Source organism: Falco rusticolus, chromosome 21 (assembly GCF_015220075.1).
Source record: "Falco rusticolus isolate bFalRus1 chromosome 21, bFalRus1.pri, whole genome shotgun sequence".
NCBI classification, from domain to species: domain Eukaryota; kingdom Metazoa; phylum Chordata; class Aves; order Falconiformes; family Falconidae; genus Falco; species Falco rusticolus.
Genome location: NC_051207.1, coordinates 279872 through 307529, shown reverse-complemented (window position 1 = coordinate 307529; position 27658 = coordinate 279872). Strand labels below are relative to the sequence as shown.

General features: G+C 67.6%; 3 protein-coding genes across 4 annotated transcripts; 1 reads left to right on the top strand and 2 right to left on the bottom strand.

The window, feature by feature from the left end:
• Window positions 1-5: 5 nt before the first annotated feature.
• On the bottom strand, window positions 6-10146 carry MARK4 (microtubule affinity regulating kinase 4). Of its 2 annotated transcripts, XM_037371884.1 has the most exons (18): window positions 9894-10145; window positions 8703-8900; window positions 8246-8299; window positions 8072-8120; window positions 7925-7990; window positions 7625-7695; window positions 7084-7140; window positions 6076-6312; window positions 5741-5860; window positions 5236-5335; window positions 5018-5127; window positions 4764-4920; window positions 4402-4616; window positions 3769-3872; window positions 3411-3674; window positions 3255-3334; window positions 1954-1998; window positions 1168-1350 (listed from the first exon to the last, which is right to left on the bottom strand). In XM_037371884.1, the coding sequence occupies exons 1-18, from the start codon at window positions 9942-9944 to the stop codon at window positions 1286-1288; spliced, it is 2043 nt and encodes a 680-aa protein (XP_037227781.1). In that variant the 5' UTR covers window positions 9945-10145; the 3' UTR covers window positions 1168-1285. The 2 variants fall into 2 exon arrangements, with proteins under 2 accessions (XP_037227780.1, XP_037227781.1); XM_037371883.1 differs by lacking the exon at window positions 3255-3334 and having other exon boundaries at window positions 6-1350; window positions 9894-10146.
• Window positions 10145-17337, top strand: EXOC3L2 (exocyst complex component 3 like 2). Its single transcript, XM_037371943.1, has 13 exons — window positions 10145-10249; window positions 11482-11922; window positions 12148-12580; window positions 13062-13671; window positions 13807-13921; window positions 14291-14401; window positions 14657-14757; window positions 15203-15310; window positions 15396-15531; window positions 15638-15760; window positions 15832-15987; window positions 16078-16199; window positions 16922-17337. Exons 1-13 carry the CDS (start codon window positions 10145-10147, stop codon window positions 17178-17180), a joined length of 2820 nt encoding a protein of 939 aa, XP_037227840.1. The 3' UTR covers window positions 17181-17337.
• A 4028-nt stretch (window positions 17338-21365) lies between these two features.
• FOSB (FosB proto-oncogene, AP-1 transcription factor subunit) lies at window positions 21366-27639 on the bottom strand. Its single transcript, XM_037371936.1, has 4 exons — window positions 26452-27639; window positions 24850-25134; window positions 24629-24736; window positions 21366-23683 (listed from the first exon to the last, which is right to left on the bottom strand). Exons 1-4 carry the CDS (start codon window positions 26575-26577, stop codon window positions 23279-23281), a joined length of 924 nt encoding a protein of 307 aa, XP_037227833.1. The 5' UTR covers window positions 26578-27639; the 3' UTR covers window positions 21366-23278.
• Between the last annotated feature and the right edge of the window lie 19 nt (window positions 27640-27658).

Here is a 27658-nt window from a genome sequence, read left to right as displayed (position 1 = left end):
GGGGGGGGGGGGGGGGGCAACAGGGTACAGACCAGGGCAGGAATAACTTAAAAATGTGCTGGGGGAGGGGGGAGGGGGTGGGTGACACCGGAGCCCCGGGCCCTATTTACAGGCTGGGGGACGGGGACCATCCCCAGGGTGCAGCTGCAGCTCTGGGGGAACCCAGGGTGGGGAGCTGGGGGGGGGGGGGGGGGGGGCAGAGGTGACAGAGCCCCAAATGCAGGAGCTGGGGGACACCCCCCCCCCCCCCCCAAGGTCCTGGCAATGATGTCCCCAAGTTCCCAGATCTAATGTCCCCACACTGGTGGTCCCCCAGAGGTGTGGGACCCCCAAGGTCCCAGATAGCTGAGGGGGGCTCTGCAGCCACTGACAGCTGGGGGCAGGGGGGGGCCAGGACGCCCGAGCTGCTGCAGGCCCCCGGGTGCTGGTGGCTATGTCCCCAGGGGGGCTGCTGCAGCCATGGCAGCCCCCCGGGGGGACACCCAGATCCGCTGCAGCCCCCCCGGTGCCAGTACAGCCCACAGGGTGGGGGTCCAGGTGCTGAGGTGGGCTCTGGGTGCTGGATCCTGTGCACCCTGGGGGGGGGGTCGCGCTGCCGATACACCTCTGGGTACTGGGTCTGGTGCACCCTGAGGGGTCCCGATGCTGACACAGTCCTGGGTGCTGGATCCGGTGCACCCTGGGGGGGTCCCAGTGCATCCTGCAGGGATCCTGCCGCTGACACAGCTCCAAGTGCCAGATCCAGTGCACCCTCAGGGGTCCTGCTGCCCACGCAACTCTGGGTGCCAAATCCAGTGCACCCTCGGGGGTCCTGGTGCCGATACAACCCTGGGTGCCCCATCCGGTGCACCCTGGAGGGTCCTGCTGCCCACAGAGCCCTGGGTGCTGGATCCGGTGCACCCCCTGGGTGGGGGGTTCCCAGTACTGCCCCAGCCCCCAGCTCTGGCGCAACCACCGGGGAAGCCCACAACCCTCGAGGGGAGAGGTGTGGGGGGGGTCCCAGCTCCGGCGTGGCCCTAGAGCTGGAGCTGACCTGCCACGCGTGCCAAGGTGGCGCGGAAAGCCCCGGCGGTGCCGGCGAGCCGCCGGAATAAGACGCCGTGAAGGCCGAGGCGTTGGAGTCGGCAAACCTCGGCTTCGAAATGGCAGAAGTGTTCGCTGGGGCCCCGGTCGTGGGTGCAGGAGAGCAGGAAGGGCTGGGGCTGGCGCGCGCGGCAGCCGGCCGAGAGGGTGGCCTGCCGCAGTGCCGCCATCACCGCCTCGGCCGGCCGGGCGCTCGTCACCTTCACATGCCAGGGGCATCGGAGCAGCCGGGGTTCGGCTTCCTTTTGATCCCAAGGTAGATGGCAACTGGCAGGGGAAGGGGGGGTAAAGGTGGGTACGGTGCGGGCAGGGGGCTACGGGCACTGGGAGGGGGGTACGGTGCGGGCAGGGGGCTACGGGCACTGGGAGGGGGGTACGGTGCGGGCAGGGGGCTACGGGCACTGGGAGGGGGGTACGGTGCGGGCAGGGGGCTACGGGCACTGGGAGGGGGGTACGGTGCGGGCAGGGGGCTACGGGCACTGGGAGGGGTACGATGCGGGCAGGGGGCTACGGGCACTGGGGGGGGGTACAGTGCGGGCAGGGGGCTACGGGCAATGGGGGGGGGGTTTATGGTGTGTGGTAGGGGGCTACGGGCACTGGGGGGGGGGGTATGGTGTGGGTAGGGGGCTACGGGCACTGGGGGGGGGGGGTATGGTGTGGGCAGGGGGCTACGGGCACTGGGGGGGGGGGTATGGTGTGGGTAGGGGGCTACGGGCACTGGGGGGGGCGGGTATGGTGTGGGTAGGGGGCTACGGGCACTGGGGGGGGGGGGTATGGTGTGGGTAGGGGGCTATAGGGCACCAAGGAGGGGACAGAGCACGGGCAGGGGTCTGCCCACCCTGGGGGGCACCCCTGGGTGCTGGCACCCACCTTGTGAGCGCAGGTCCCCCGATTCTCTCAGGTTCGTCTGCGACCCTGGGGGAGGGAACACACATGTTGGGGGGGGGGGGGGGGGGTAGGTGCCAGGGACCCCCCAGTTTCCCCCCCATGGTGGGGGGCATCACCAGCCCTGGGGCTGACTGGGGGGTGAGGCTGGGTTCCCATTTTGGGGTCACCGTGCCCCCCCCCCCCAAGCTGTGCCTGAATTGGGGGGAGGGGCACAGTCCCCAATTTAGGGGTCACCATCCACCAAGCCCCCCCCCCCCCCCGGTAACACTGAATTGGGGTGAGGAGGGCAGCACCCCTCATTTGGGGGGGTATTTCCCCATTTTGGGGGGGTATCTCCCCCTGCCCAGGCCATGGCCGGCTTGGGGGGGGGGGCACTATCCCCCCCGCAACCTGTGCCCAGTGGGGGAGGCACTATCACCCCCACCCACATCAGCCCCTTTTTAGTGCCCGTCCCCCCCCCCCCCCCCCCAAATCCTCCCCCATCGCAACAAAGGCTGAGAGGCAGAAAGAGAGAAGGGACAGGAGCAAAGCAAGGGCGGCACTGGGATGGGGCCAGAACGGCACTGGGACAAGCGCTGGTGGCACTGGGATGGGGCCAGAATGGCACCAGGGTCGGTACTTGGTGGTACTGGCAGAACTGGAACAGGCACTGGGACGGCACCGGCACAAACACTGGTGGCAGCAGGATGAACACCCAGTGACACTGGGATTTGCACCAGGACAGACCACTGGTGGCACTGGGATGGACACTGGTGACACCAGGATGCATACTGGGACACTGCTGGCACAGGGATACGCACTGGGATGGACACCAGTGGCACCGGGATGGACACTGGAATGGACACCGGTGCCACTGGGATGCCCATTGGCATGGTCCCCAGGATGGATGGACACTGGGATGGACACCAGTGCCACCAGGATGCACACTGGGAGGGACACCGGGATGCCCACCGGCATGGTCCCCAGGATGGATGGACACTGGGAGGGACACCGGTATGGTCCCCAGGATGGATGGACACTGGGAGGGACACCGGTGCCACCAGGATGCACACTGGAAGGGACACCGGTGCCACCGGGCTGCCCACTGGATGGTCACCAGCATGCGCAGTGGGATGGACACCGGGAGGGACACCGGTGGCACCAAGATGCACACTGGGAGGGACACCAGTGCCACTGGGCTGCCCACTGGCGTGGTCACCAGGATGTGCATCGGGATGGACACCGGGACGGACACCGGTGCCGCCGGGCCAAGCGCCACCGCGCCGGTGACACCAGGCACTTACTGATTTTGGCTCCTGGCGGCGCGGGCGTGCCCGAGACGCACCTATTAGAGCTCTGCCGCTTAGAGGGGTCAAGAGTGACCCTGGAAGAGAGAAGAAGGAGTGAGGAAGACTACGGTAGCGCCGGCGCGGCGGGCACGGCGCCCGCGGCCCCCTCACCTGCGGGTCAGCTTGGAGGTCAGCTTGCTGAAGAGGTTGGAGGTGGCCCGCGACCGGCTCTGGGGCAAGGGCGAAGCCTCGGGGGCCAGCGGGGGGGAAGCGGGGGGCCCGTTGGACCCCCCCACTGGTCGCCGGTCCCGGATTTGGCCGCCGTGGAAGGTGCTGCGGACGCCGGTGCCCCGCGCCAGGCGGGCGCGCTCCGAGGAGGCGGCGGCGATGCTGTGGCTGGAGGGGGAGGCGGGGGGCACCCGGCCGGTGACGGAGCTGTGGGTGGGGAGGGGGTAGAGGTGACATGAGGAGGGGGACACACACCCGGGGGACCCCCCCCCACCCGGGGGGGGCGCACCCAGCACCCGACCTGTTCTCCTTGCCGTTGGGCAGCAGCGGGTGGCGCTCGGTGCCGGGGCGCTCGGTGCAGACGTAGGTGTTGCGGCGCGCCATCACGCTCGGTGGCAGGTTGTTCTGCATGGCACCCCACGGGTGACCCCACGGCCCCCCAGGGAGGACACCCCCCCCCCAGCCCCCCACGGGGGACCCTACAACCCCTCAGGCACCCCTACAACTTCCATGGGTGCCCCCCCCCCCCCCCGACTCCATGGGACCCCTCAACCCCACGGGAGCCCCCCAGACCCTATGGGTGCCCCCCCACCCCCCTTCCAAGCCCATGAGTGCCCCCCAGACCCCACGGGTGCCCCCCCACCCCCCTTCCAAGCCCACGGGTGTCCCCCTGAACCCTATGGGTGCCCCCCAGACCCCACGGGTGCCCCCCCACCCCCCTTCCAAGCCCACGGGTGTCCCCCTGAACCCTATGGGTGCCCCCCGACCCCACAGGTGCCCCCCCCAGTCCCCCTTCCAAGCCCACGGGTGCCCCCCTGAACCCTACGGGCACCCCCAGACCCCTTCTATGCCCACGGCTGCCCCCCCCCCCGAAGCCCACGGGTGACCTCCACACCTCCATGGGTGCCCCCCCCCCCGCCAGCCCCGCACCCACCGCATTGATGGCGCCGTCCTTGTGCCGGTCGGGGATCTCGGCCTTGTTGGGGTTGTTGGCGCTGCTGACCATGGGGCTGGAGGGGGGCACCCCGCGCCCCCCACCCCCCACGCTGCAGCTGGCCTTGCGGGGGGGCACCCGCTCCTCCTTCAGCTCCCCCTCGCCTGCGCTGGTGGGGCTGCGCTTGGGGTGCATGGGCACAGGCGAGGGGCCGCCTGGGGGGGGGGGGGAGGGGGGCAAAAGGGGTGTGAGGGGGCACAGGAGTGGGTGCCCACCCTGCCGTACGCCCCACACGCACAGAGCCCCCCACCCCGACCTGCGCCCCCCCCTCCCGCCCCTCCCCAGGCACGGAGCCCACTCACAGAAGTCACTGTGCCGCCGCTGCCGGTGGTAGGTGGTGGCCCCACGCTGGCTCTTGCCGTGCGCCGCCGCCTTGCCGGTGCCGTTGGCCGCCTCGCTGGGTGCCCGCACCCGGGCCAGGGAGAGGCTGCTGCCCGTCCGCGACTCGCCGGCCTCCACCTGCACCCAACGGGCACCCATCACCCACCCTGCTGCGGCCCCCCCACCCCCCGCCCCCGACGTGGGGACCGTGGGTGCCACCCCAGTGCCACCTCACCTCATTCTTCCTGCCCAGCAGGAGGTAGGTGGCCGTAACCTCGTTGTATTTCTGGTTGCTCAGGGATTCCTTGATCTCCTCCCGGGTGTAGCCCATGCCCACCATCACCTCTGCGGCAACAGGGGGACACTGAGGTGGCAGACACCCGCCCTAGGGTGCCAGGTGGTGGCAGACCCCCACCCTGGGGGGGGGGGGGGTCGGTGGCACCGCGCCCTCACCGATGCGTTTGGCGTCCCCAAAATCCTCCTCGGGTTCCTTGTAGGGTTTCAGCTCGTCGCCCTCATAGCCGATGTTGATCCACTTGTCCTTCATGATTTGCTGCAGGGGGTGGGGGGGACGGACACACACACGCAGGTGTCACCGTGGCTGTCACCTGGGGTGCCACCACTACGCAACAGGCACAGAGCCCCCTCCCAGCTGACACCCTCCCACCCCTACGCCACCCCAGGGTGCCACCACCTCCAACGGGACCATGGGGGGCTGCGTCCTTCTCATGCCCACCCAGCTGCTCACCCACCCACCCGTGACAGCTTCTAATCAACCCTAAAACTAATTAGGCTAATTAAAGCATCAGGAAGGGGAGGTCAGCATGGGGGAGTGCGTGGGGAGGGGAGCGGAGCACCTGGGGGATGCACCCCAGCAGGGTGGGACAGTGCGCGTCCCAACCCCAAGCTGTGGGGTCCCCCCCAGGACCCTCTGGGACCCCCCAGGACCCCCCCTCACCTCCAGTGTGCAGCGCTTGGCTGGATTCAGGACCAGAAAGCGGCGCAGGATGTTCTCGCAGTCGGTGGACATGTAGAACGGCACCCGGTATTTACCCCGCAGCACCCGCTCCCGCAGCTCCTGGGGTGGCCAGGGGGGTGACACGTGGCTCAGGGTGGGGACACCCAAGGGTGGCTGTCCCCATGGGTCCAGCGCCAGCACTACACCCCCAGAGGGAGGTTTACGCAGTATGGAAAGAGGGGGATCCCAGCCCCAGGGGGCCACCGGGTGTCCCCAAGGTGGCACAAGGACCCAAGACCAGGGGCTAGGTGACACGAGGGGACACTGCCACCCACCTTGAGGTTGTGGCCATCGAAAGGCAGGGAACCGCTGACCAGCGTGTAGAGGATGACGCCCAAACTCCAGATATCGACCTCCGGGCCATCGTATTTCTTGCCCTGGAAGAGCTCAGGGGCAGCGTAGGGAGGGGACCCGCAGAAGGTGTCCAGCTTGGAGCCCAGCGTGAACTCGTTGCTGAATCCAAAATCAGCGATTTTGATGTTGGCATCGGCGTCCAGCAGCAGGTTCTCCGCCTGCCGGCACCAGGAAAAGGGGCGAAATGGGGACCACAGTGTGATGGGGACACCGGGACGGGGCAAGGACACCAGGATGGGCACCACGGTGAGGATGGGGACACCGGGACGGGGCAGGGATGTAGGGATGGGGACCACGGTGTGATGGGGATACTGGGACAGGGGCACACCGGGACGGGCGCCGCGGCGGGATGTTCAGGACGGGGACACCGGGACGGGCGCCGCGGCGGGATGTTCAGGACGGGACACCGGGACGGGCGCCGCGGCGGGATGTTCAGGACGGGGACACCGGGACGGGCGCCGCGGCGGGATGTTCAGGACGGGGACACCGGGACGGGCGCCGCGGCGGGATGTTCAGGACGGGGACACCGGGACGGGCGCCATGGCGGGATGTCAGGACGGGGACACCAGCACAGGCACCACGGTGGGATGGGGACACAGGGCTGGGTGCTGCAGTGGGATGAGGACACCGGGAGAGGGACAGTGGTATAACGTCAGGATGGGGACACAGGGAGAGGCACCACGTTGGGATGTCAGGATGGGGACACTGGGACAGGCACAGTGGCAGGATGGGGACACCGCCACCGGGATAGGCACCATGGCAGGATGTCGGGATGGGGACACCGGGATGGGGACCGCAGTGGGATGGGGACACCAGGCTGGGGACAGCGGGACAGGCACAGCGCAGGGCAGTGCCACCGCAGGGCACCTGGTGGCCCCCAGCCTGGTGCCACCCCCAGGAGGGGACACCGTGGGGCAGCCGCATCCCACCTTGAGGTCCCGGTGGACGATGTTTTTCTGGTGGCAGTAGTGCACGGCCGAGACAATCTGGGGTGGGGGCAGGCATCAGCACAGTGGCACCCACGTCCCCCGTGTCCCCCCTCCCCATCCATGTCCCCCCCCGCCACCCCTGTGTCCCCCCGTGCCCCTCCTCAGCCTGCCGTCGCAATCAATGCCACGGTGGCCCCGGGGGGATTGATCCAGCCCACGTGTGGCTACCACGTGCCAGCACTGCCCTCACCCCCCCAGCCCCCCCCCTCCATGCTAGCCCCCCCCCTCAGTGTCCCCTGCCCCATGCCAGCCCCCCGCACTGCCCCCAGCCACACACCAGCCCCCCCTCACTGTCCCCTACCCCATGCCACCCCCCGCCCCCAGTCCCCAGCACCCTCCCCTGGTCCCCAGCCCCCCTCCGTGGTTCCCTGCTCCACACCAGCCCCACTCCCACCGTCCCCAGCCCCCTGCAGTGTCCCCTGCCCCATGCCAGCCCTGCTCCTGCCCCTAGCCCCCCCCTCCAGTGCCCCCAGCCCCCCACCTGTCTGAACTTGGCCCGCGCCTCCTTCTCCTTCATCCTCCCGTGGGACACGAGGTAGTCAAACACTTCACCTGCAGGGACACCCATGGGTGCCCACCCCCACCAAGCACCCACAATGAGTGCCCAAGCCCCCCACCCCCTCCCCCAAGGTGGGAGCTGTGCCCCCCCCCCCCAACCCCAGCCCAGCACTCTGGGGTGCACCCAGGTGGGGAATGGGCCCCCCCCTCCCCCCACAGGGGGTGCAGCACCCGTTGTGGGGGAGGGGGTGTCAGGAAGCCCTTGGGGGGGGGGGGGTCTCACCGGCACTGGCGTACTCCATCACCAGGTACAGCGTCTTCTCTGTCTCGATGACCTCAAACAGTTTAACTGCCGGGGGAGGTGGGGACAGGGACATCAGTATGGCCACCCATGGGTGCCCCCGCATCCCGCCCGGCGGGGTCCACTCACCGATGTTGGGGTGGTTCAGCCCCTTCATGATGCGCACTTCTCGGAAGAGCTGTGGGGAGGGGAGCAAAGGTGTTAATTGGGGGGGCGGGGGGGGGCGGCCTGGGAGCTACCCACCCCAGCACCGCAGGGGGTGCCCCCCTCCCCCCCCATACCCTCCCTCTGGGTGCCCCCCACCTTCTGGAGGCTGGTGGGGTTCAGCTGCGTCTTGTCGATGATTTTTATGGCCACCTGGGAAGGAACCGGGGGAGTGAGGGGGGGACATGGGGAGGGGGAACACGGCAGGGGGGTGCGATGCTGCCTGTGACCCCCAGCCCCCCCCCTCCTCCCCCCCCCCAACAATTCTCTTTCCAATTGCCCTCCAAGAGGTGCATAGCTTCCTCCAGGACCACCACCACCACCCCCAGCTCTTCCTGGGACCCTCATTTCTCTCCCCAGCCCCCTCCCATCGCCCCCAGGTCCCCCCAGCCCCCTCCCATTGCCCCCCAGCTCCCTGCAGGCCCCTCTGTCACCCTCCGGCTCCCTCCCATCATCCTCCAGCCCCCCCAGCCCCCTCTGTCACCCTCCAGCTCCCACTCATCACCCCCCAGGACCCTGCAGACCCCTCCCACCGCCCCCCCCAGGCCCCCCTCACCTCACGGCCAGTAAGGATGTGCCGGGCCAGCTTGACCTTGGCGAAGTTGCCCTTGCCGATGGTGCGCAGCAGGCGGTAGTTGCCGATGTGGGGCTGCTCCTCGGGGCAGGAGGCAATGGAGTTGCGGCAGCGGGCGCCCAGCGAGCGGCTGGACCAGGCCGAGCCCTTCTCCGAGCGGCTGCCCCCCAGGCCCGTGAGCTGGGGGGGGAGGGATGGCACAGCTGAGACCCCCCCAGCTCATCGCAGGAGTGACCAGGGCCGTGAGACCCCCTCAGACTATCACATGGGGGGCTGGGGGTGCCGGGACACCCTCCAAATCACCACAGGAGCAGCCAGGGCTGCTGAGACGCCCCCAGCTCATCACACAGGGGCCTGGGGGGGGGGGGGGGGGGCTCAGACACCCCCCTCAGCTCCTCACAGGGGCCCAGCACCCACGGGTGCCCCCCAGCACCCAAAGGCCCCGGGGGGGGGGAACGCTACCCCGGCCGTGGGGTGGGGACAGATCCGGCCTGACCGGCTCCAGCCGCGTCCTGGCCGCGCCCCTGGGTGCCCCCCCCCCCCCCAGTCACACCAGTACCCCCTTACTCCACCCATTCCCCCTTACTGGTTGCCCAAGCAGCTTCTTGGCACCACCCCAGTAAAACCCCCCCTCCCCGGTACCGGCCACACCCCCAGAGCCCCCCCACCTTTGCCAGCCCACCACCCCCATGCCCCCCAGTATAACACGGACCCCCCCACCTCGGGACTTCCCCCCTCGGTGCCCCCCCCAGCTCCTCCAGCACAACAGAGGCCACCCACCCAGTAGCAGCTGATAACCCACCCCCCCAGTGCCCCCCGGTACCAGACGACCCTCCCCACCGGTGCCCCTCCCAGCTCCTCCGGTACAATATGGGCCCCCCCGCCGGTACCAACCGACCCCCCCCAGGTACCCCCCCCAGCTCCTCTGGTACAACACGGGCTCCCCCCTGTGCCCCCCCGCCCCGGTACCAACCGATGGCCACCCGGTACCCACCCAGCTGCCCCGGTACAACGCAGTCCCCGCGCCCAGTGTCCCCCGGTACCCCAACCCCCGGGTACCCCGCCCAGCTCCCCCGGTACAACGCAGTCCGTCCGTCCGTCCTCCGGTACCCACGCCCCGCCTCTGGCGCCCCCCAGCTCCGGCTCCCCCCCGGTGCCCCCCCCCCCCCTCACCGTATCCGCGTTCCGCTCGTTCCCCGCCGCCAGGGCGGAGCGGGAAGACATGGTGCCCAGGGGGCCGGGGCCGCACCGGGCCGGGGGGGGGCTGCGGGCCGGGGGGCGGGCTCGGGGGGCCCCGGGCCGGGCCGGGCCGGGCGCACCGGGCGCGGCCGCTACCCGCGGCTCATGGCCGGGCCGTGGCGCACGGGGGCGGAGCCGGGGCCGGGCCCGGGAGCCCTCAGGGGCGGGCGGCGGCGGGGGCGGCCATGGGCCGGGCCGGGCCGGAACCGGAACCGGAAGTCGCGACCACGGCGGTGGGCGGGGCTCGCGCAGGGCGGCTGGCCACGCCTCTTAAAGACGCCGTGTTATCTGTAAAAACACGGGGGGGGGTGGTGCATGTGTGCCCGGCGTGGGAGGGAGGGCGGGGTGATTTAGGGGCTCGGGGGGGCACGACATCACTGCGATCAATGAGATCAATGAGATCACGGAGGGGAGGGGGGCTGGAGGGGCGGGGGGCGCCTGGGGGTGTCGGACGCCCGGGGTGGGGGGGTGGGAGCGATCCCCGTCCCGGGACACGCGTGGGGCGCGGCGGGGACATTCGGAGGGTGTTGCGCTGCGCTGTGCCTTTAAGGGGGGTGGGGTGGGGTGGGGGTGGCTCGGTAAGTCCCGCCCCCCGCCAGCTAGTAGCCAATAAGAGGCGCCGGGCGCGGCGGTGGCTCGTTCCCATTGGCTGCGCCGAGGCATGGAGACAACCCGGCCCGCCCCCCAAGCCGGGGGCGGGGCCGGCGCTGGTGCGCCTTTGCGATTGGCTGCTGTGCTGGCAAATCAGCGGCGGCCGGAGGACGGGGGGGGGGGGGGGGGGGGGGGAGGGGTGTTAACCCCCGAGGGCCCGGGGAGGTCACGTGGCGCGCGGGGACACGGCGGGACACGGACACGCGGGGGGGAAGGGGCGTCGGAAACGGAGCTGGTGGTGGTCGCTGTGCACGCGGGTCCCCTCCCGTGACACGTGGGGTCCCTGTGCCTCCCGTGTCCTGTCCTCGCTGTCACCCTTGTCCCCTCCGTAGCTCGTGGGGTCCCTGTGCCGCAGGTGTCCCCTCCCGTGACACGTGGGGTCCCTGTGCCACCTGCACCCTGTTCCCGTGTCACATCATTGTCCCCCTGTGCCACCTGGGTCATGTCCCCATGCCATGCCCATGTCCCTCTCTGCCACCATAGTGCCACACCAGTGTCCCCAGTGCCACCAGCGCCTTGTCCCTGTGCCATCAGTGTCCCCAGTGCCACCAGTGCCCCATTCCTGCACCATCAGTGTCCCCAGTGCCACCAGCGCTCTATCCTTGCGCCACACCGGGCGTGACGGCCACACGAGCCGGGGTCCCCCCTGGTCCCCCCGTCCCCGGTGACCCAGCGGAACCGGCGCTGACCCTGCCCCGGCGTGGGAGGCCTCAGCGGGGAGGCGCTTCCTCAGGAAACCCCCCGGCCGCTGCCACCAGCGCCACAGCGCCCGCTGTCACCGCCACAGTGTCCTCTGTCACCGCCACCGCGCCCACTGCCATCACCACAGCACCCGCTGCCACCACCACAGCGCCCACTGCCACTGCCGCAGCGTCCTCGGTGCCACCACTGCAGCGTCCAGTGCCACCGCCACAGCGCCCAGTGCCACCGCCAGAGCGTCCTCGGTGCCACCACCACAGCTCCCAGTGCCACCGCCAACACGCCCGGTGCCGCCGCCACAGCACTCGGTGCCGCCGCCACAGCACTCAGTGCCACTGCCAGAGTCCTCGGTGCCATCGCCACAGCACCCGCTCGTCACTGCCACAGTGTCCTCGCTGCCACCACCACAGCACGAGTGCCACGCAACGCCCAGTGCCACTGCCAGAGCATCCTTGCTGCCACCACCACAGCACCCACTGCCACCGCCACAGCGCCCGCTGTCACCGCCACAGAGTCCTCTGTCACCACCACTGTGCCCGGTGCCACCGCCACAGTGTCCTCGGTGCCACCACTGCAGCGCCCGGTGCCAGCGCCACAGCGCCTGGTGCCAGCGGTACGTGTGCCACGTGGGTCCTGGCGCCCACACTCGGGGGGCTGTGGGTGCACCCCGTGGGTGCTCACGGGGGGCTTTGCACACCCGTGGGGCTGCGGGTGTTCACTGGGTGCTCATGGGGGGCTTTGCACCCCCCCACCCCACCCGCGAAGACCCGGGTACCCCCCAGGGTGGTGGTGGGTGGGGCTCAGGGTGCCCCCTATGCCAACCGGTGCCCCCCTCCAGCTGATGCCCCTCCTGAAGAAGGCACCCAAGGAGGAGGAAGAGGATGGGGACCCCTTTGCCGCCAACCCCGAGAGCCGCTACCGCCGGCGGGCCACCCTGGAGCGCCTGGTGGGTCTGGCACCCTTCGGGCGCGCCCGCCGCCCCCCACCCAAGGATGGGGAGGGGACTGGTGGGCGAGCGCGGCGGCGCTCGGAGGATTTCGGCTTGCTGCGGCGGCTGCCTGGGTGGCGCAAAGCCAGCGTGGAGACCCTGGGCGAGCGGCCGGTCCCCAAGCGTGGCTCGCTGCTGCGACTGGCCCTGGGGACACGGGGACGGCGGGGGTCTGCCGGCGAGCGCCTGGCCACGCTGGAGGGCGAGGGGGTGGCCGCTGGGGAGCAGGACGGCGGGGGACAGCGGCAGGAGGGCAGTGGGAAGGCCAGGGAGCCACTCTCGGGTGAGGGGGGGGCATGGGGACATGGGACGTGGAACACGGGGTAGGGGACATGGGCGTGGGAAAGTGGGACATGGGGATGTGGGACGTGGGGACATGGGGACATGGACACGGGGACATGTGAGCATGGGGACATGGGACTTGGGAACATGGGAACATGGGGATGGGGACATGGGGACACGGAACATGGGGACATGGGGATGGGGACATAGAGATGCATGCATGGGGACATGGGGACATGGGATATGGGGATATGGGACTTGGGGTCATGGGGACATGGGGACATGAGACATCGGTGCAGGGATGTGGGGACATGGGGATGAGGGGACGGGGCCATGGGACCATGGAATGTGGGGACATGGGACACCAGTCAGCCCTGGGCGCATGGCACCACGTTGGCCACGTGCCACCCCCCACCGGTGCTATGTGCCACGGGTGACCCCAGGTGCCACCAGTGCACCCATGGGCACCCCTCCCCCTCCAGTCCTGGAGATCCTGGAGCTGATCCAGCGCCGGGACCTGGTGGTGGCGGACGAGCAGATCATCGCCTTGGAGGCCGAATGCGTCACCTCGCCCCCGTCCCCTTCCTCATCCCCCGGCCCCGCGGGTGGGCGGCGGGTGCGGGACGTGGCGCTGCTCTACCAGGCGCTGGTGGCCCAGCTCTGGGCCGTGGTGGCCGAAGCCGTCCCCGCCGCCCGCCCTTACCCACCCTTACGCTCCGTCATCCGGGTGCTGGAGCAGGAGGAGGCGGCCGATCGCCAGCACCCACCCGGCACCCCGGGGCGCCCCCGCGCCCTCCGGCGACGTTGGCGGGAGGCGGTGGAACGGGCGGCGGGGGAAAGGCTGGCACAGGTGGCACCCGCCGCTGGCTTGGGGGCCAGGTTGGCCGCCTTGGCAGCGAGGGTGGTGGGGGACCTGGGGGCGGTGAGGTGCCACGTGGCGCCCGCTTACCCCCCCGAGTACGGCGCCTTCGGCGTCTACGCCCGCGGGTACCACCGGGCGCTGGCGCAGCAGCTGGGGGCCCTGGCGCAGAGACCCCTCCCCGTGCCCGACCTCTACCTGCTGCTCGACTGGCACAGCAACACCTATCCCAGGTGAGACCCCCAGCGGCACCCACTGTCACTCGTGGGACCCCCTGGGCACCCTGTGGCACCCTGTGGCACCCATGGGACCCCTTGGGCACCCCAGTGCCACCCTGGGTGGGCGCTGTGAGGTGCCTGTGCCTGCAGGGAGGTGCTGGGGCACCCTGAGGTGGGGGCCCTGCTGCAGGCTCAGGCGCTGGGGCCCCTCCTGCCCCACGAGACCCAGCGCAGCCTCGAGAGCTCCTGCATCGCCGCCGTCAAGGTATGGGCACCATGGTGGGTGCCAGGGTGGGTGCCGGGATGGGCACTGGGATGGGCAAGGGATGGGGCTGGGATGGGGACTGGGATGGGCACTGGGATGGGAGCATGACAGGCACTGTGGTGGCACCGGGATAGACACCATGGTGGCACTGGGATGGGCACATGATGGGTACTGTGGTGGCACTGGGAGGGACACTGTGGAGCACTGGGATGGGCACCGTGGTGGCACCGGGACAGGCCCATGGTGGCCACTCTGGTGGCACCAGGATGGGCACTGGGCCCATCCCAGGCCACACACAGGGCCGGGGGCTGGCAGGTGACCCCGCGCCCCACTGTCCCCACGCCGCTGTCCCCGCGCCTGCTGTGCCAGGCCAAGGTGGAGGTGGCAGTGGCACAGGAGCTGCAGCTCAGCGAGGACACGTGGGCAGAGGAAGCTTCCAGCCAGGACCTGCAGGAGGGACTGGCCACCCGTGTCACCGGGGTATGACACTGCACCCACCGGGCCACCGGCACCTCGCAGACCTCCTGCTCCACCCCACCCCCTGGGTCTGTGGGTGCTGGGAAGGCTGGACCCCCCCCCCCCCAGCATCACCCCCCAGCGACACCCAGGTGCTCCACAGGGGTTGGTGGCACCCCAGGGGATACCACGGTGGTGGCCATGTCCCCAAGCTGGTGGCACCCCAGGGGATACCACGGTGGTAGCCATGTCCCCAAGCTGGTGGCCATGTCCCCACAGCTGCTGCGGGCGCACGTGGACCGAGCCCCCCAGATCACCCCCGAATTTGGCATGGAGATGGCACACAGCCTGCTGGGCGTGCTGGTGGCCTTCCTGCACAGGTGGGGACGGGGGGGGGGACAGCAGGGGGACAAGGGATGGGTCCTGGGGATGTGGGGGCACAGGGAGACTGGGACACGGATGTGGGGACATCAGGGCAGGGGATGGGCACAGGGACATGGGGACAGGAGGGGACAGGGGATGGAGATGGGGACAGGAGGGGACAGGAGCTGGGGATGGGGACAGGAGGGGACAGGAGCCAGGTGTGGGGACACGGGGACATGGCGGGGGGACAAGGGACATGGGGACAGGAGCTGGGCATGGGGACACAGGGACACGGCAGAGGGACAGGGACATGGAGACAGGAGCCACAGTACAGAGCTGGGGTGGCCACGTGGGGGCACAGGGCAAGCGTGGCACCCGGGTGCCAGGTCCCCTGGGCGCTGTGTCCCCTGCCTGCCCTGTCCCCAGGGTGCTGGCAGGGGTGACGCCCATGGGTGTCCCCAGTTTCCAGCGGAAGGTCGAACGGTTCCTCGAGGCCCCCGGCGAAGCCACCCCACCAGACGGTGCCACCGGCCGGGCCATTGCCTTGGCCAACTGCTGTCCCCCCTTCAGGTGAGGCCACACTGCCTTCCCCCATCCCTGGGGGTCCCTAGGGTGCTGGGGGTCCCCGGCAGCACCCAGTGACGCCCCACAGCAGGGCCTTTGCTGAGCGCCTGGCGCAGTTCGGGCACTCGGAGAGCGAGGAGCTGCGGCGCCAGGCCCATGGCGCCCTGGACAAGGTGACGCGGCTCTGCCACCACGTCCTCACCCAGCGCCTCTTCGAGGACCTCAAGGTGCCCACGTGGTGTGGGGTGCGATGGGTGCTGGGTGGGGGGTCTGGCCATTGGGTGCTGAGCCGGGTGACACCCATGGGTGCCACAAACCCTCCCCCCCTTCCAGCCCTACTTCAACAAACTGATGAAGCGCAAGTGGCTGACGAGCTCCGATGCCTTCGACACCATCGTGATGCTCATCACCAGCTTCACCCAGAAGCTGCGCCCGCTGCGCCCCGAGCCCTACCAGGTGGGTGCCACCGTCACCGCCCTGGTGGCACTGCCGGGACCGGGGGCTTCCCGCTGAGCCTTGTGCCGTAGGTGCTGGTGAGCGAGTTGCACCGCCGGGTGCTCATCGAGTACGTGCGGCCGCTGCTCCAGGTGCGCTTGGTCTGCACCTCATCCAAGATGCGTGCCCGCGTGGCCGCCCGCCTGGGCGACGAAGCCCGCCAGCTCCGCGAGCTCTTCAGCCGCTTGGTGAGACCCCCACCCCCTGCCGTGGGTCCCTCCTTGGCACCCTTGGGTGCTCGGTGTGGGGGAGGGGGGGCTGAGGTGCTGTGCCCGCAGGATTCGGCCTCACCCTGGCTGGATTCGGTGGTGCCACGGTTGAGGGAGCTGCTGGTGCTGGAGGACACGGCAGCGCTGCAGATGGAGGTGGGCGTCCTGGTGAGGGACTTCCCTGATGTCCGGTGAGTGGTGGCACCAGGGCGGTGGCATGGCCAGGTGGGACACCCCTATGGCCCCACAGGGACAAGAAGTGGGGTGGCACGTGTCCCCATAGGGATAGGAATGGGGTGGCATGGGAGCAGGGTGACACATGTCCCCATAGGGACAGGAGTAGGGGTGGCACATTCCCCATAGGGACAGGAGCAGGGTGACATGGGAGCAGGGTGGCACATTCCCCATAGGGACAGGAGCAGGGTGACATGGGAACAGGGTGGCACATTCCCCATAGGGACAGGAGCGGGGTGGCACATGTCCCCGTAAGCCACCACAGCGGGGTGGCATGGCCAGGCAAGATGCCACCTCCCCGCAGGACACGGTGTCCCCTTGGGGACCAAAGTGGGGTGACAGGACGCCGCGTCCGTCCTTCCCGGCAGCCCCCGCCCCGCTGCCGGTCCCTCCTGGCTGCCCGCCGGGAAGCGGCCGCTGCCTCGTGCCAAGTCCCCTCCCCGTGTCCCCAGGGGGGACACCGGTGGCACGCGCTGGCCCAGTGGGCCACCACTGCTTCGATGGCCTCACATCGAACCAATCCTGGTTGCCAATTGGTACCAGTTAAACCAGTTGCCCCACTCCAAAACCGGGTGCAACACCTGGCGCCTGCCTGTGCCAGGGGGACTGGGCTGTCCCCGTCCCCTGAGTGTCCCCGTCCCCTGAGTGTCCCCATCCCCTGAGTGTCCCCATCCTGCAGGAGGAAGCACGTGGCAGCGGTGCTGGACGTGCGGGGGCTGCGGGGCCAAGCGGCGCGGCAGGAGATCCTGGGGGTGGTGCAGGACCTGGAGCAGAGCGAGGCCGAGCCGGAGCTGCCGCGCCAACGCGCCTTCTTCTCCGAGCTGGCCGTGGCACGCGAGGTGCGATGCCTGCCCTTCCACCTGCCACGCCTGGCGCGCCTCTCCCGCCTGCGCCTGCGTCGCCCGCAGCCCTCACGCCCTGGCCAGGCCCGGCTCTGAGCGCCTGCCGCGGCTGCACCAGGTGCTGGGCACATTGTGGCACTGGGTGCTGGGTGCATCGTGGCACCGGGTGCTGGGTGCACCGCAGCACCCTGGAGCTGGGCGCATCGTGGCACCGGGTGCTGGGTGCTCCATAGCACTGGGTGCTGGGTGCACCGCAGCACCCTGAAGCTTGGCGCATCGTGGCACCGGGTGCTGGGTGCATCATGGCACCGGGTGCTGGGTGCACCGCAGCACCCTGGAGCTGGGCGCATCGTGGCACCGGGTGCTGGGTGCTCCATGGCACTGGGTGCTGGGTGCACCGCAGCGCCCTGGAGCTGGGCACATCGTGGCACCGGGTGCTGGGTGCATCGTGGCACCGGGTGCTGGGTGCACCGCAGCACCCTGGAGCTGGGCACATCGTGGCACTGGGTGCTGGGTGCATCATGGCACCGGGTGCTGGGTGCATTGCAGCACCCTGGAGCTGGGCACATTGTGGCACTGGGTACTGGGTGCTCCATGGCACTGGGTGCTGGGTGCTCCATGGCACTGGGTGCTGGGTGCACCGCAGCACCCTGGAGCTGGGCGCATCGTGGCACCGGGTGCTGGGTGCACCGCAGCACCCTGGAGCTGGGCGCATCGTGGCACCGGGTGCTGGGTGCATTGTGGCACCGGGTGCTGGGTGCATCGCAGCACCCTGGAGCTTGGCGCATCGTGGCACCGGGTACTGGGTGCCCCATGGCACTGGGTGCTGGGTGCACCGCAGCACCCTGGAGCTTGGCGCATCGTGGCACCGGGTGCTGGGTGCATCATGGCACCGGGTGCTGGGTGCACCGCAGCACCCTGGAGCTGGGCGCACCGCTGCACCAGGATCTGGCCGTGTCATGGCACTAGGAGCTGGGCGCACCACAGCACCGGAGCTGGGTGCATCGCTGCACCCCAAAGTTGGGTGCTCACCTCCTGGAGCTGGGTGCCCCCTCACAGCCTTGCCCAGAGCCCCCCAGCCTGGGAAGGGGGGCGGCGCTGCCCCCCTCAGCCCCCCCCTTCCTCCCCATCTGTGTATAAATGGTTTCGATGCTGTAAATTAATGCCAGAGCTGCGTCCTTTGCTCTCACTCTGGGTCCTTGTGCATGGGGACAGGGGACACGGGGCCACTGCTGGCACAGGGGCTGGGGACACGGGGACACCCCAGGCACGGGGGTTGGGGACATGAGGCCACCCCTGTGCAAGAACTGGCTCCTCGTGCGAGGCCCTGTCCCACGGTGGCCACTCCGGGGGGGGGGGTGGGGAGGGGGAGGAAGGAAAGGGCCGCCAGAGCCTTGCCGGGAAGCCACCGCGGGGGGGGGACGACACAGGGGGACACGACAGCCTTGGGGGGGGGTGGTGACACCCAGCCAGACGGCGGGTGGCAGGGAATTGGGGACAGTGTGGCTTGGCCAAGGGCAGGATCAAGCCCTGGGGGTGGGGGATGGGGGGGCCACCCTGGCCCCGCTCCATCCCACCCCACCCCACTGCGGCGCCTGGATCCGGCACCTCGTGTGACACCCTGTGCGTCCCCCAATGCTGGAAAACAAGGAGAGGGGGACACAGAGGACACGGCCATCCCCCGTGGTCCCCCCTGCCACCCTCCAAGCATCACCCATCACTGCCAGCATGGCAGGTCTCAGCGCAGCCGGAGCGGGCAGGGATGGGGCCACCGTGTGTGTGTGTGTGTGTGTGTGTCCCCTCCTTGTCACCGTGTCAAAAATAGGCGAGTGCCGGATCCGGCCAGGAAGGAGCAATGGCTAAAAATAAGTGGCCGCGGCGCGGCCGTGGCGGGAGCAGGGCCAGGGTCACCGTCCCCACGCCGTGGGAAGGGGACGGTGGCGGCGGCAACGGAAGCGGCAGCGCCAGGCAGGGGCAACGGGAAGGGACGGGGGGGACACGGGGGGGAAAGTGGTGGCCACCTGAGGAGGGATGGGGGGGGTGGGGTATAAATGGGGGGAGGGGTGTCACTGTGGGGAGTGGGAACACGAAGGGGTACGTGGGGACAGGGATGTCACTGCGCAGGGACAGGTGGGGACAGGGATGTCACCATGCAGGGACACATGGGGATGGATCCCACCTTGTAGGAACACATGGGGACAGGGATGGGACCACACAGGGACACATGGGGACAGGGACGTCACCATGCAGGGACACGTGGGGATGGATCCCACCTTATAGGGACACATGGGGACAGGGGTGTCACCACACACAGACAGTGGGACCACACAGGGACACATGGGGGCAGGGATGGGACCATATAAATGTATGGGGACAGGGATGTCACCACACAGGAACACATGGGGACAGGGATGTCACTGCACAGGATGCATGGGGACAGGGATGTCACCATGCAGGGACACATGGGGATGGATCCCACCTTGTAGGAACACATGGGGACAGGGACGTCACCATGCAGAGACACATGGGGACAGGGGTGTCACCACACACAGACAGTGGGACCACACAAGGACACATGGGGGCAGGGATGGGACCATATAAATGTATGGGGACAGGGATGTCACCATGCAGGGACACATGGGGATGGATCCCACCTTGTAGGAACACATGGGGACAAGGATGTCACCACACAGGGACACATGGGGACATGGACCCATGTTGTCCCCAAGTGCATCCCCAGGCATGGGGGAGGGGGTGGAACATGACACACACACCCATGGTGTCCCTGGCATGTCCTGGTGTGTCCTGGCGTGTCCTGGCGTGTCCCGTGTGCCAGCCCCGGTGTGAATCACCAGGCGCCTGACGTCAAGGCCTGGGGGGAAGGAAGGAAACCCCCCCCCCGGCAGCAGAGCTGGGGGGGTCAGGGGGACCCCAGCGACCCGGCATGGCTGGCACGGGCTCCCCATGGGATCTGGCAGGGCAGGGACCCCCAGAATGGGCAGGGACCCCCAAACTGGGTAAGGACCCTCCAAGCTGGGCAGGCACCCCCAGAATGGGCAGAGATACCTCCAGAATGGGAAGTGCCCCCCCCCTTGAACTGGGCAGGGACCCCCCAAACTGGGCAGAGACACCTCCGCCCAACTGGGAAAAGATGCCCCCAGACTGGGCACAGACACCCCCTCCCCAGGACTGGGCAGGGACTCCCCAAACTGGGCAGGGACCCCCAGACTGGGCAGGGAGCTCCCAAACTAGGAAAAGATACCCCCAGAGAATGGACATCTCCCCCCCTGGCTGGATAGAGACCCCCCAAACTGGGCAGAGATCTGCCCCCAACTGGAAAAGGACCCTTAAAGTGGGCAGAGACCCCCCCCAAACCGGGAAAGGACCCCCAAACTGGGCAGAGACCCCCACCAAATTGGGCAAGGACCCCCCAAACTGGGCAAGGACCGCCCAAACTGAGCAGAATGGCTCCTCCTGGCGGCCACCAGTGGAGCTGCAGGCGCTAGGGGCGTGGCCCTTTCTTAACCATGGCAGCAAGTCCCGCCCATTTTTACAGTTGATTGGCAGGTGGGTGGGCCAATGGGAAGAACACTCCCACCAAACTCCATGTTCCCAGGGGTCTCCTCTCCCCCACGTCCCCCCCGACCCACAGCCCCACATGCTGAAGGGTCTCTGATGGGGGAAGGGGCTCCATGTCCTCAGCGACCCCCCACCCAAGGGCTCCACATCCCCAGAAGCTCATGGATTCATCACGCTGCTGCTCCTTGTCCCCCAGGGTGCCCAAGCCACATCCCTGAAGACCCTCAAGCCATGGCTCGAAAGACCCCCGAGATACAGCCCTGAAGACCTTCACCCCACAGCCCCCAAGGACCCTTGAGCCACAGCCCCAAAGGACCCTTAAACCGTATCCCTGAAGACCCTCAACCTACATCCCTCCATGACCCTCAAGCCCCATCCCCCCAAAGGACCTAGTCAAACACCTCTCCTCCCAGCAGCCCCCCAACCCATTTCCCCCCCAGGACCCTTTGGTGACCACATGCCCCCCCCCCCCCAAAAGAAGAGCCGTGGGGCCGATCCAAAGCTGCTTTATTGGCCACATTGGGATGGGTGGAGCGCGGACATGGGAGGGGGGCACCGAGCTGCCCCCAGAACAGTCACAAATACAGCACAGGCAATAATAATTAATAATAATAATTAATAATAATAAAAAATTAAACATCTCCCGGGGGCTGGCAGCCCCACGCAACAAAAATATATATATATATAATATAGAGAGAGGACAGAGTCAACGCTGGCAAAGCTTGGTCACGGGGGGGTGGGGTGGGGAAAACACGGCGCAGGGTTGGGGGGTGCCAGAGCCACCAGCAGGACCCGTGCAGGGAGGGGGGAAGGGGGAGAGGTGGTCACAGTTGGGTGGGGGACAAGCAGGCTGGGAGCCCACCCACCATTGTGGGTGCTGGAGGTGTTGGAGGGGGAGGGGGGGGCATCTCCCTATGACCTGGCATCAGCGGTGGGGTTGGGACCCCCAAGGGAACGGGGGTATGGAGCATGAAGACCATGGGGGGTGGGGGTGGAGATGGCACATGGTGCACACAGATCCCCCCAGGGTGATGGAGTTTGAATGGAAGCATCTCCAAGCGGTTGGAGATGCTGCAGGGACCCCCATGGACTGGTGCAGCGGTGGCACAGGCACCTCGAAGGTGATGAAGTTGCCACAGGGACTCTCCCAAGGGAGATGGAAATGTGGCACCAACACCTCCAGGGTGAAGGACATGCCCCATGGACACCCCCCTCAGGGTGATGGAGATGACACAGACATCTCCAGTGTAACAGAAATGACACAGGGACCTTCCTGGGGTGAGTGACATACAGTATGGACGTCTCCAAAGGGATGGAGATGGCACAGGGAGCCCCCCAGAACAACAGAAATCAGGCACAGACACCTCTGAAGTGTCACAGATGCCACAGGGACCTTGCTGGGGTGACTGACATCAGGTAGGAACATCTCCAGAGGGATGGAGATGCCGCAGGAACCCCCATGGGATGATGGGGATTGGGGATGGACACCTCCAAGGTGATGGAGACACCACGGGGACATCCCCCAGGTGGTGGAAATCAGACATGGACATCTCCAGAGGGATGGAGATGCTGCAAAAACCCCCATGAGATGACAAGGATGGGGGACAGACACCTCTAAGGTGATAGAGACACCACAGGGACATTCCCCAGGTGGTGGAAATCAAACATGGGCATCTCCAGAGCTATGGAGATGCTGCAAAACCCCCCATGAGATGACAAGGATGGGGGACAGACACCTCTAAGGTGATAGAGACACCACAGGGACATTCCCCAGGTGGTGGAAATCAAACATGGGCATCTCCAGAGCTATGGAGATGCTGCAAAACCCCCCATGAGATGACAGGGATCAGGGACAGACACCTCTAAGGTGATGGAGTCACCACAGGAACCTTGCCCTGGTGGTGGAAATCAGGCAGGAACATCTCCAAAGCAATGGAGATGCTGCAAAACCCCCCATGAGATGACAAGGATGGGGGACGGACACCTCTAAGGTGATGGAGACACCATGGGCACATCCCCCAGGTGGTGGAAATCAGGTAGGAACATCTCCAAAATTATGGAGACACTGCAGAAACCCCCATGAAATGACGGGGATCAGGGACGGACACCTCAAAGGTGATGCAGACACCATGGGGACATCCCCCAGGTGGTGGAAATCAGGCAGGAATATCTCCAGAATGACTAAGATGGTGCAAAACCCCCATGGATGATGGGGATCAGGGATGGACACCTCAAAGGTGATTGAGACACCACAGGAACATCCCCCAGGTGGTGGAAATCAGGCAGGAACATCTCCAAATGGGTGGAGATGGTGCAAAACCCCCATGGGATGATGGGGATGGGGACGGGACACCTCTAAAGCAGCCTGGATGCCACAGGAACGATGGCACCACATCACATGGCCACCTCCACCACACGGCCACCCTCCATCCAGGCACCAGAACCTCACCAACATCCAACCCCTGGGCCTACGGATGTGCAAAAAAACTAAAAATCAAGGGGAAAGGGGTGGAAAAAAAATTAAAAAGGAAAAATGTTTTAAAAAAAAGCCCCAAAAACACCACCTGGGGAGGGGGGAGGTGCCCAGGTTTGGGTGGGGAGGGGAGGGACCCCGTTCACAACGCGAGGAGCGAGGGAGAATTCAAGGAGTCCGAGGACTGGTCGCTGCTGCTGCTCCGCTGATGCGAGGCTCCGCAGGTGGTTCCCTCTGGGTGGGTGAACACAAACGAAGACGTATAGGATGGGTTAGGTGGTCCTGAGGGACCCCCGAAGCAGCAGCTGGGGAAGGGACCCTGGGCGCTCGGCTGGAACGGCCCCGGGGGGAGGAAGGTGACGGTCCCCGCCGGCTCTTCCTTGCCCAAGGTGCTCACCTGGGCACCCAAGGAACCGACGTCCTCGTATGGGAGCTTGCAGGCAGGGGCGTGGGCCACCAGGACGAATTCCAGCCGGTCCTTCTCCTTCTGCAGCTCCGCGATCTCCGACTCCAGCTCCGCTTTCTCCTCCTCCAGCTGGTCTGTCTCCTGCGGGGGCGGGGGGGGGGGGGGGGGGGGATAGGGTGAGTAGGGGACCGGGCACACTGTTGTCCCCACCTTGGGGATGGGGGGTGGGTCACCATCGCCTGTGGATGCCAGGATGGGGGTGGTTGCCCTCCAGCATGCCCAAGTCAGACGATGTCCCTGCCCCTGGGGACAGCACCGTCCCCAGGTCCTCCTCCAATGTCCCCTGCCCCCCTCAGACATCCCTGGGCATCAGTCTGTCCCCTCTGATGTCCCCAACTCCTGGGGACAGCCTTGGTCCTCTACAATGTCACCAACCCCAGCTCCTGTGACCTTGTCACCTCCCCTCAATGTGCCTGGCTCTGCCATACCAGCACCCACAGGTAGTGGCCTGTCCCCCTCCGATGTCCCCAGCTCCTAGGGATGTCATTGTCCCCTTCCAGTGTCCCCTGGTGCTGGGGACACTGTTGTCCCCATGCAACACCCTCAGGATGCACACCCACAGGCATCTGTCCCCTCTGACACAGCCAGGTCTTGGGCACATTGTCACCTCCAGTGTCCCTCAGCCCTAGGGATACCACCGTCCCCACGTGGTGTCCCCAGCTCCTAGGGTATCATCATTCCCCCCTTCATGTCCCTCAGCCCTGGGGACACCGCTGTCCCCATTTTTGAGGGTATCATCACCAGCATCCCCTTCCAGCATCCCTTGGTTCTGGGGACACTGCTGTCCCCACCTGGTGTCCCCAGCTCCGAGTGCATCATCATCATCATTCCCTTCCAGTGTCCCTCAGCCCTGGGGACACTGCTGTCCCCAGCTCTAAGGGCAACGCTCCTATAACCTGGGGACACCACCATCCCCAAGGACACCAACCTATCCCCACAACCAGGGACACCACCACCCCAGGGAGCCACTGCCACCCCCCCAGCCGCAATGCCACCGCTGTCCTCAGCCTGTCCCCAAGCACTCACCGCCTGCAGCCGATCCGTCAGCTCCCGGCGCCGGTTACGGCACTTGGCCGCCGCCAACTTGTTCCTCTCCCGCCGCACCCGGCGCTTCTCCTCCTCCTCCGGCGTCAACTACCAGAGGGACAAGGCCATCAGTCAGCAGCCACCATGTCCCCCCATGGGTGTCTGTCCCCCACCCAGTCACCCCTCCACCCCATCACCCCCCCATGGGTGTCACCACTCACCGTCTCCTCGCGGCTGCGCCGGGGCCGGGCGCGGGTGGGACGTGCCGGTGGTGCTGTTGACCCTGTGGCAAAGGCGCCCATGCCCGGCGTGGAATAACTTGGTCCTGGAAGATCGTAGGGATCGACGGGTGGGGGAGGGTGCGCCATGGGTGCCCCGGGGGGCTGCGACTGGGCCACCGAGGAGATGAGGGTGGGTTGCACCAGCCACTGCAGGTCCTGGCTGGTGGTGATGGCCGTCACCGTGGGCACGAAGGAGCCAGGCATGTCCCCCAGGCCGCTGCACTCCTGCGGGGACAGGGAGCGGCGGGGTTAGGCACTGGGGGGGGGGGGGAGACGACACAGGGGGGACGGGACACCCATGGTTGGGGGGCACCCTGCCACACGGTGGCCCCCCCGCGTGCAAGAGGGGCTGGGTGTCAGGGGTGATGCGCTCAGGTCACCTGCACACACGTGCAAGGGCTCCCTGGTGCAACACCCTCGTGCCCCAGCACTGGCGTGCAACAGCTCCCTGGCACTAGTGTGTGCAACATCCTCGTGCCCCTGGCACCAACACGCACCACCCTTGTGCCCCGCACCCCCCCCCAACCGTGCAAGAGCCCCTCAGCACCAAAGTGCAGGAGCTCCCTACCCCCCAGCACTGAACGTGCAAGCACCCCTCCCCCCACCACACACACGGTTGCACGAGGCCCTCCTAGGACACCCCCCCCCCCCCCCGTTGCACGGGGCTCCCCATTTTTCACCAACACACAACAGAGCCCACATGGGGGAGGGGGGCAGCTCTGGGTCCCCCCACTGGACCACGCCCCTCCCCATTTTGAACTGGGATCTCATACCCTGGGTGCTGGGGGCACTAAGGGGGGGACACCCCCCCCAAAAGAAAAAAAATCACACTGGGAACCAAATGGAATGGGGGGGGGGCACACAGTGGGGGGACCCCCTTTCCCAGTTGCACCAGGACCCTGGGGGTTACCCATCCCCCCACTGGCTCGCGAGGGCCTGGGGGTGGGGGAATGCATCCCCCCCTCCCCAATTCAGGGAGGACGACACCTGAACCAGCTGCCCCCCGGTAGCACCGACACTGGGGGGGAGGGGATATCCGTTCCCCTCACCCCCTAAGTTACACGAGGATCCTTTTTTTTTGGGGGGGGGGGGGGGGGGGGCTGCATCACCCCCTCCCCCCATTTCCATGTGGGGACACACAGACAACTGGAACCAACCACGACCCGGGTGCCCCGTTTACACCGTGAGGGGAGGGGCGCACTGCCCCCCCCCCCCCCCCCCCCGAAAACTTATGACACACACCCCCCCAGTTCACGCGTGGGGCGACCCCCTACTCCTCTCCGAGGCTTCAGCCAATCAGCGCCGCGTAAGGGCGTGGCCCAGCGGGAGGGGGCGTGTCCCTTAGCAACGAATGAAGGGGGGGAGGAGGGGGGGGCCGGCGTGCGCGCGCGTTCCAAAATAAACCCCGCGCGCGCCGTACGTGCGCCGCGTCATCACGGAGGGTTCCACCGCGTCACGCGTTTACGCACGACCCCGCCCCCTCGGCACCTTCCCGCCCCCCTCTCCCCCCTCCTCCCCCTCCCCCTCCAGTTTAACGCTCACCTGCGCGGCCGCCGCCGCTCCCGGGCTCCCGAAGGAATCGACCGAGGAAAGATACTGGGATTCCGCCGAGGGGGAGGAGCTGCACCGGGATCCTGAGTCGTAGTCCCCGGGAAAGCCCTGATACATGGCCCCGGGGGCGCGGGGGCGGCCCCGCCGCGCCAAGGCTGCGGGCTCAGGCTACCGGCATCCCGCTCCGCCAGGCCCCTGCCCCCCCCCCGCCGCCGAGATTGGGGTGGGGGGTCCCCCCGTGGGTGGCTCTGCCAAGAGGGGGGGTTATGCGGGGGGCAAGTCCCGGTCCGGTGCTATGAGCTCCGGGGCATCCGTGGTAAAAGCCGGTACGAAGCGCCGGTGCTGCCGTTCCAGGCTCTGCTGGTCCGTCCGAAGCTCCGGTGCTCTGGTATAAACCCCCGGTAAGTCCGTTCTCAGGCTCCGCTCCTTCGGTCTAGACCCCAGGTAAGTCCGTTCCCAGGGTCCGCTGCTCCAGTCTAGATCCCTGGTTCTCCGGTATAAACCCCTGGTAAGTCCGTTCCCAGGCTCCGCTCCTCCGGTCTAGACCCCCGGTTCTCCGGTATAAACCCCCAGTAAGTCCGATCCCAGGCTCCGCTCGTCCAGTTTAGGCCCCCGGTTCTACGGTATAAGGCCCCAGTACGTCCGTTCCCAAGCTCCGGTTCGCTGCTACAAAGTCCCGGTTGGTCTCTCTAAGCTCCGGTACGTCCGTTCTCAGGCTCCGGTTCTCCGCTGGAAAATCCCGGCTGATCCCTCGAAGCTCCGGTAAATCTTTTCCCCAGGCTCCGGTTCGGTCGTTACGAGGCCCGGTAGAAGCTCGTTTTCCCCTCCCCCCCAACACCGGTGCTAAAGTACCGGTAAAGCTCCCGCCGCTTCCCCCGGTCTCCGCTTTTTATGAATGAACTGCTCACTGCCGCGCCGCCGGCTTTATACGGCGGTGCCCCGCCCCCTTCTCTGACGTCACAACAGCCGCCACCGCCGCTCCGGACCCCCCGGGACCCCCCAGACCCCGCAGTCGCCGTCGCCACCGTTGTCACCGTCGTTCTGCAGCTCCCGGAGCCGTCGCCGCCGTTAAGAGGCTCCGTGACGGGCGGGGAACGGGGGGGATCCCTCGCCCCGCCTCTCCGGAGTTCCTGTGACGCAATTAGCCATATATGGGCTTGTCTCGGAGTGTTTGTTTGGTATCCTAGCAATGACGTCA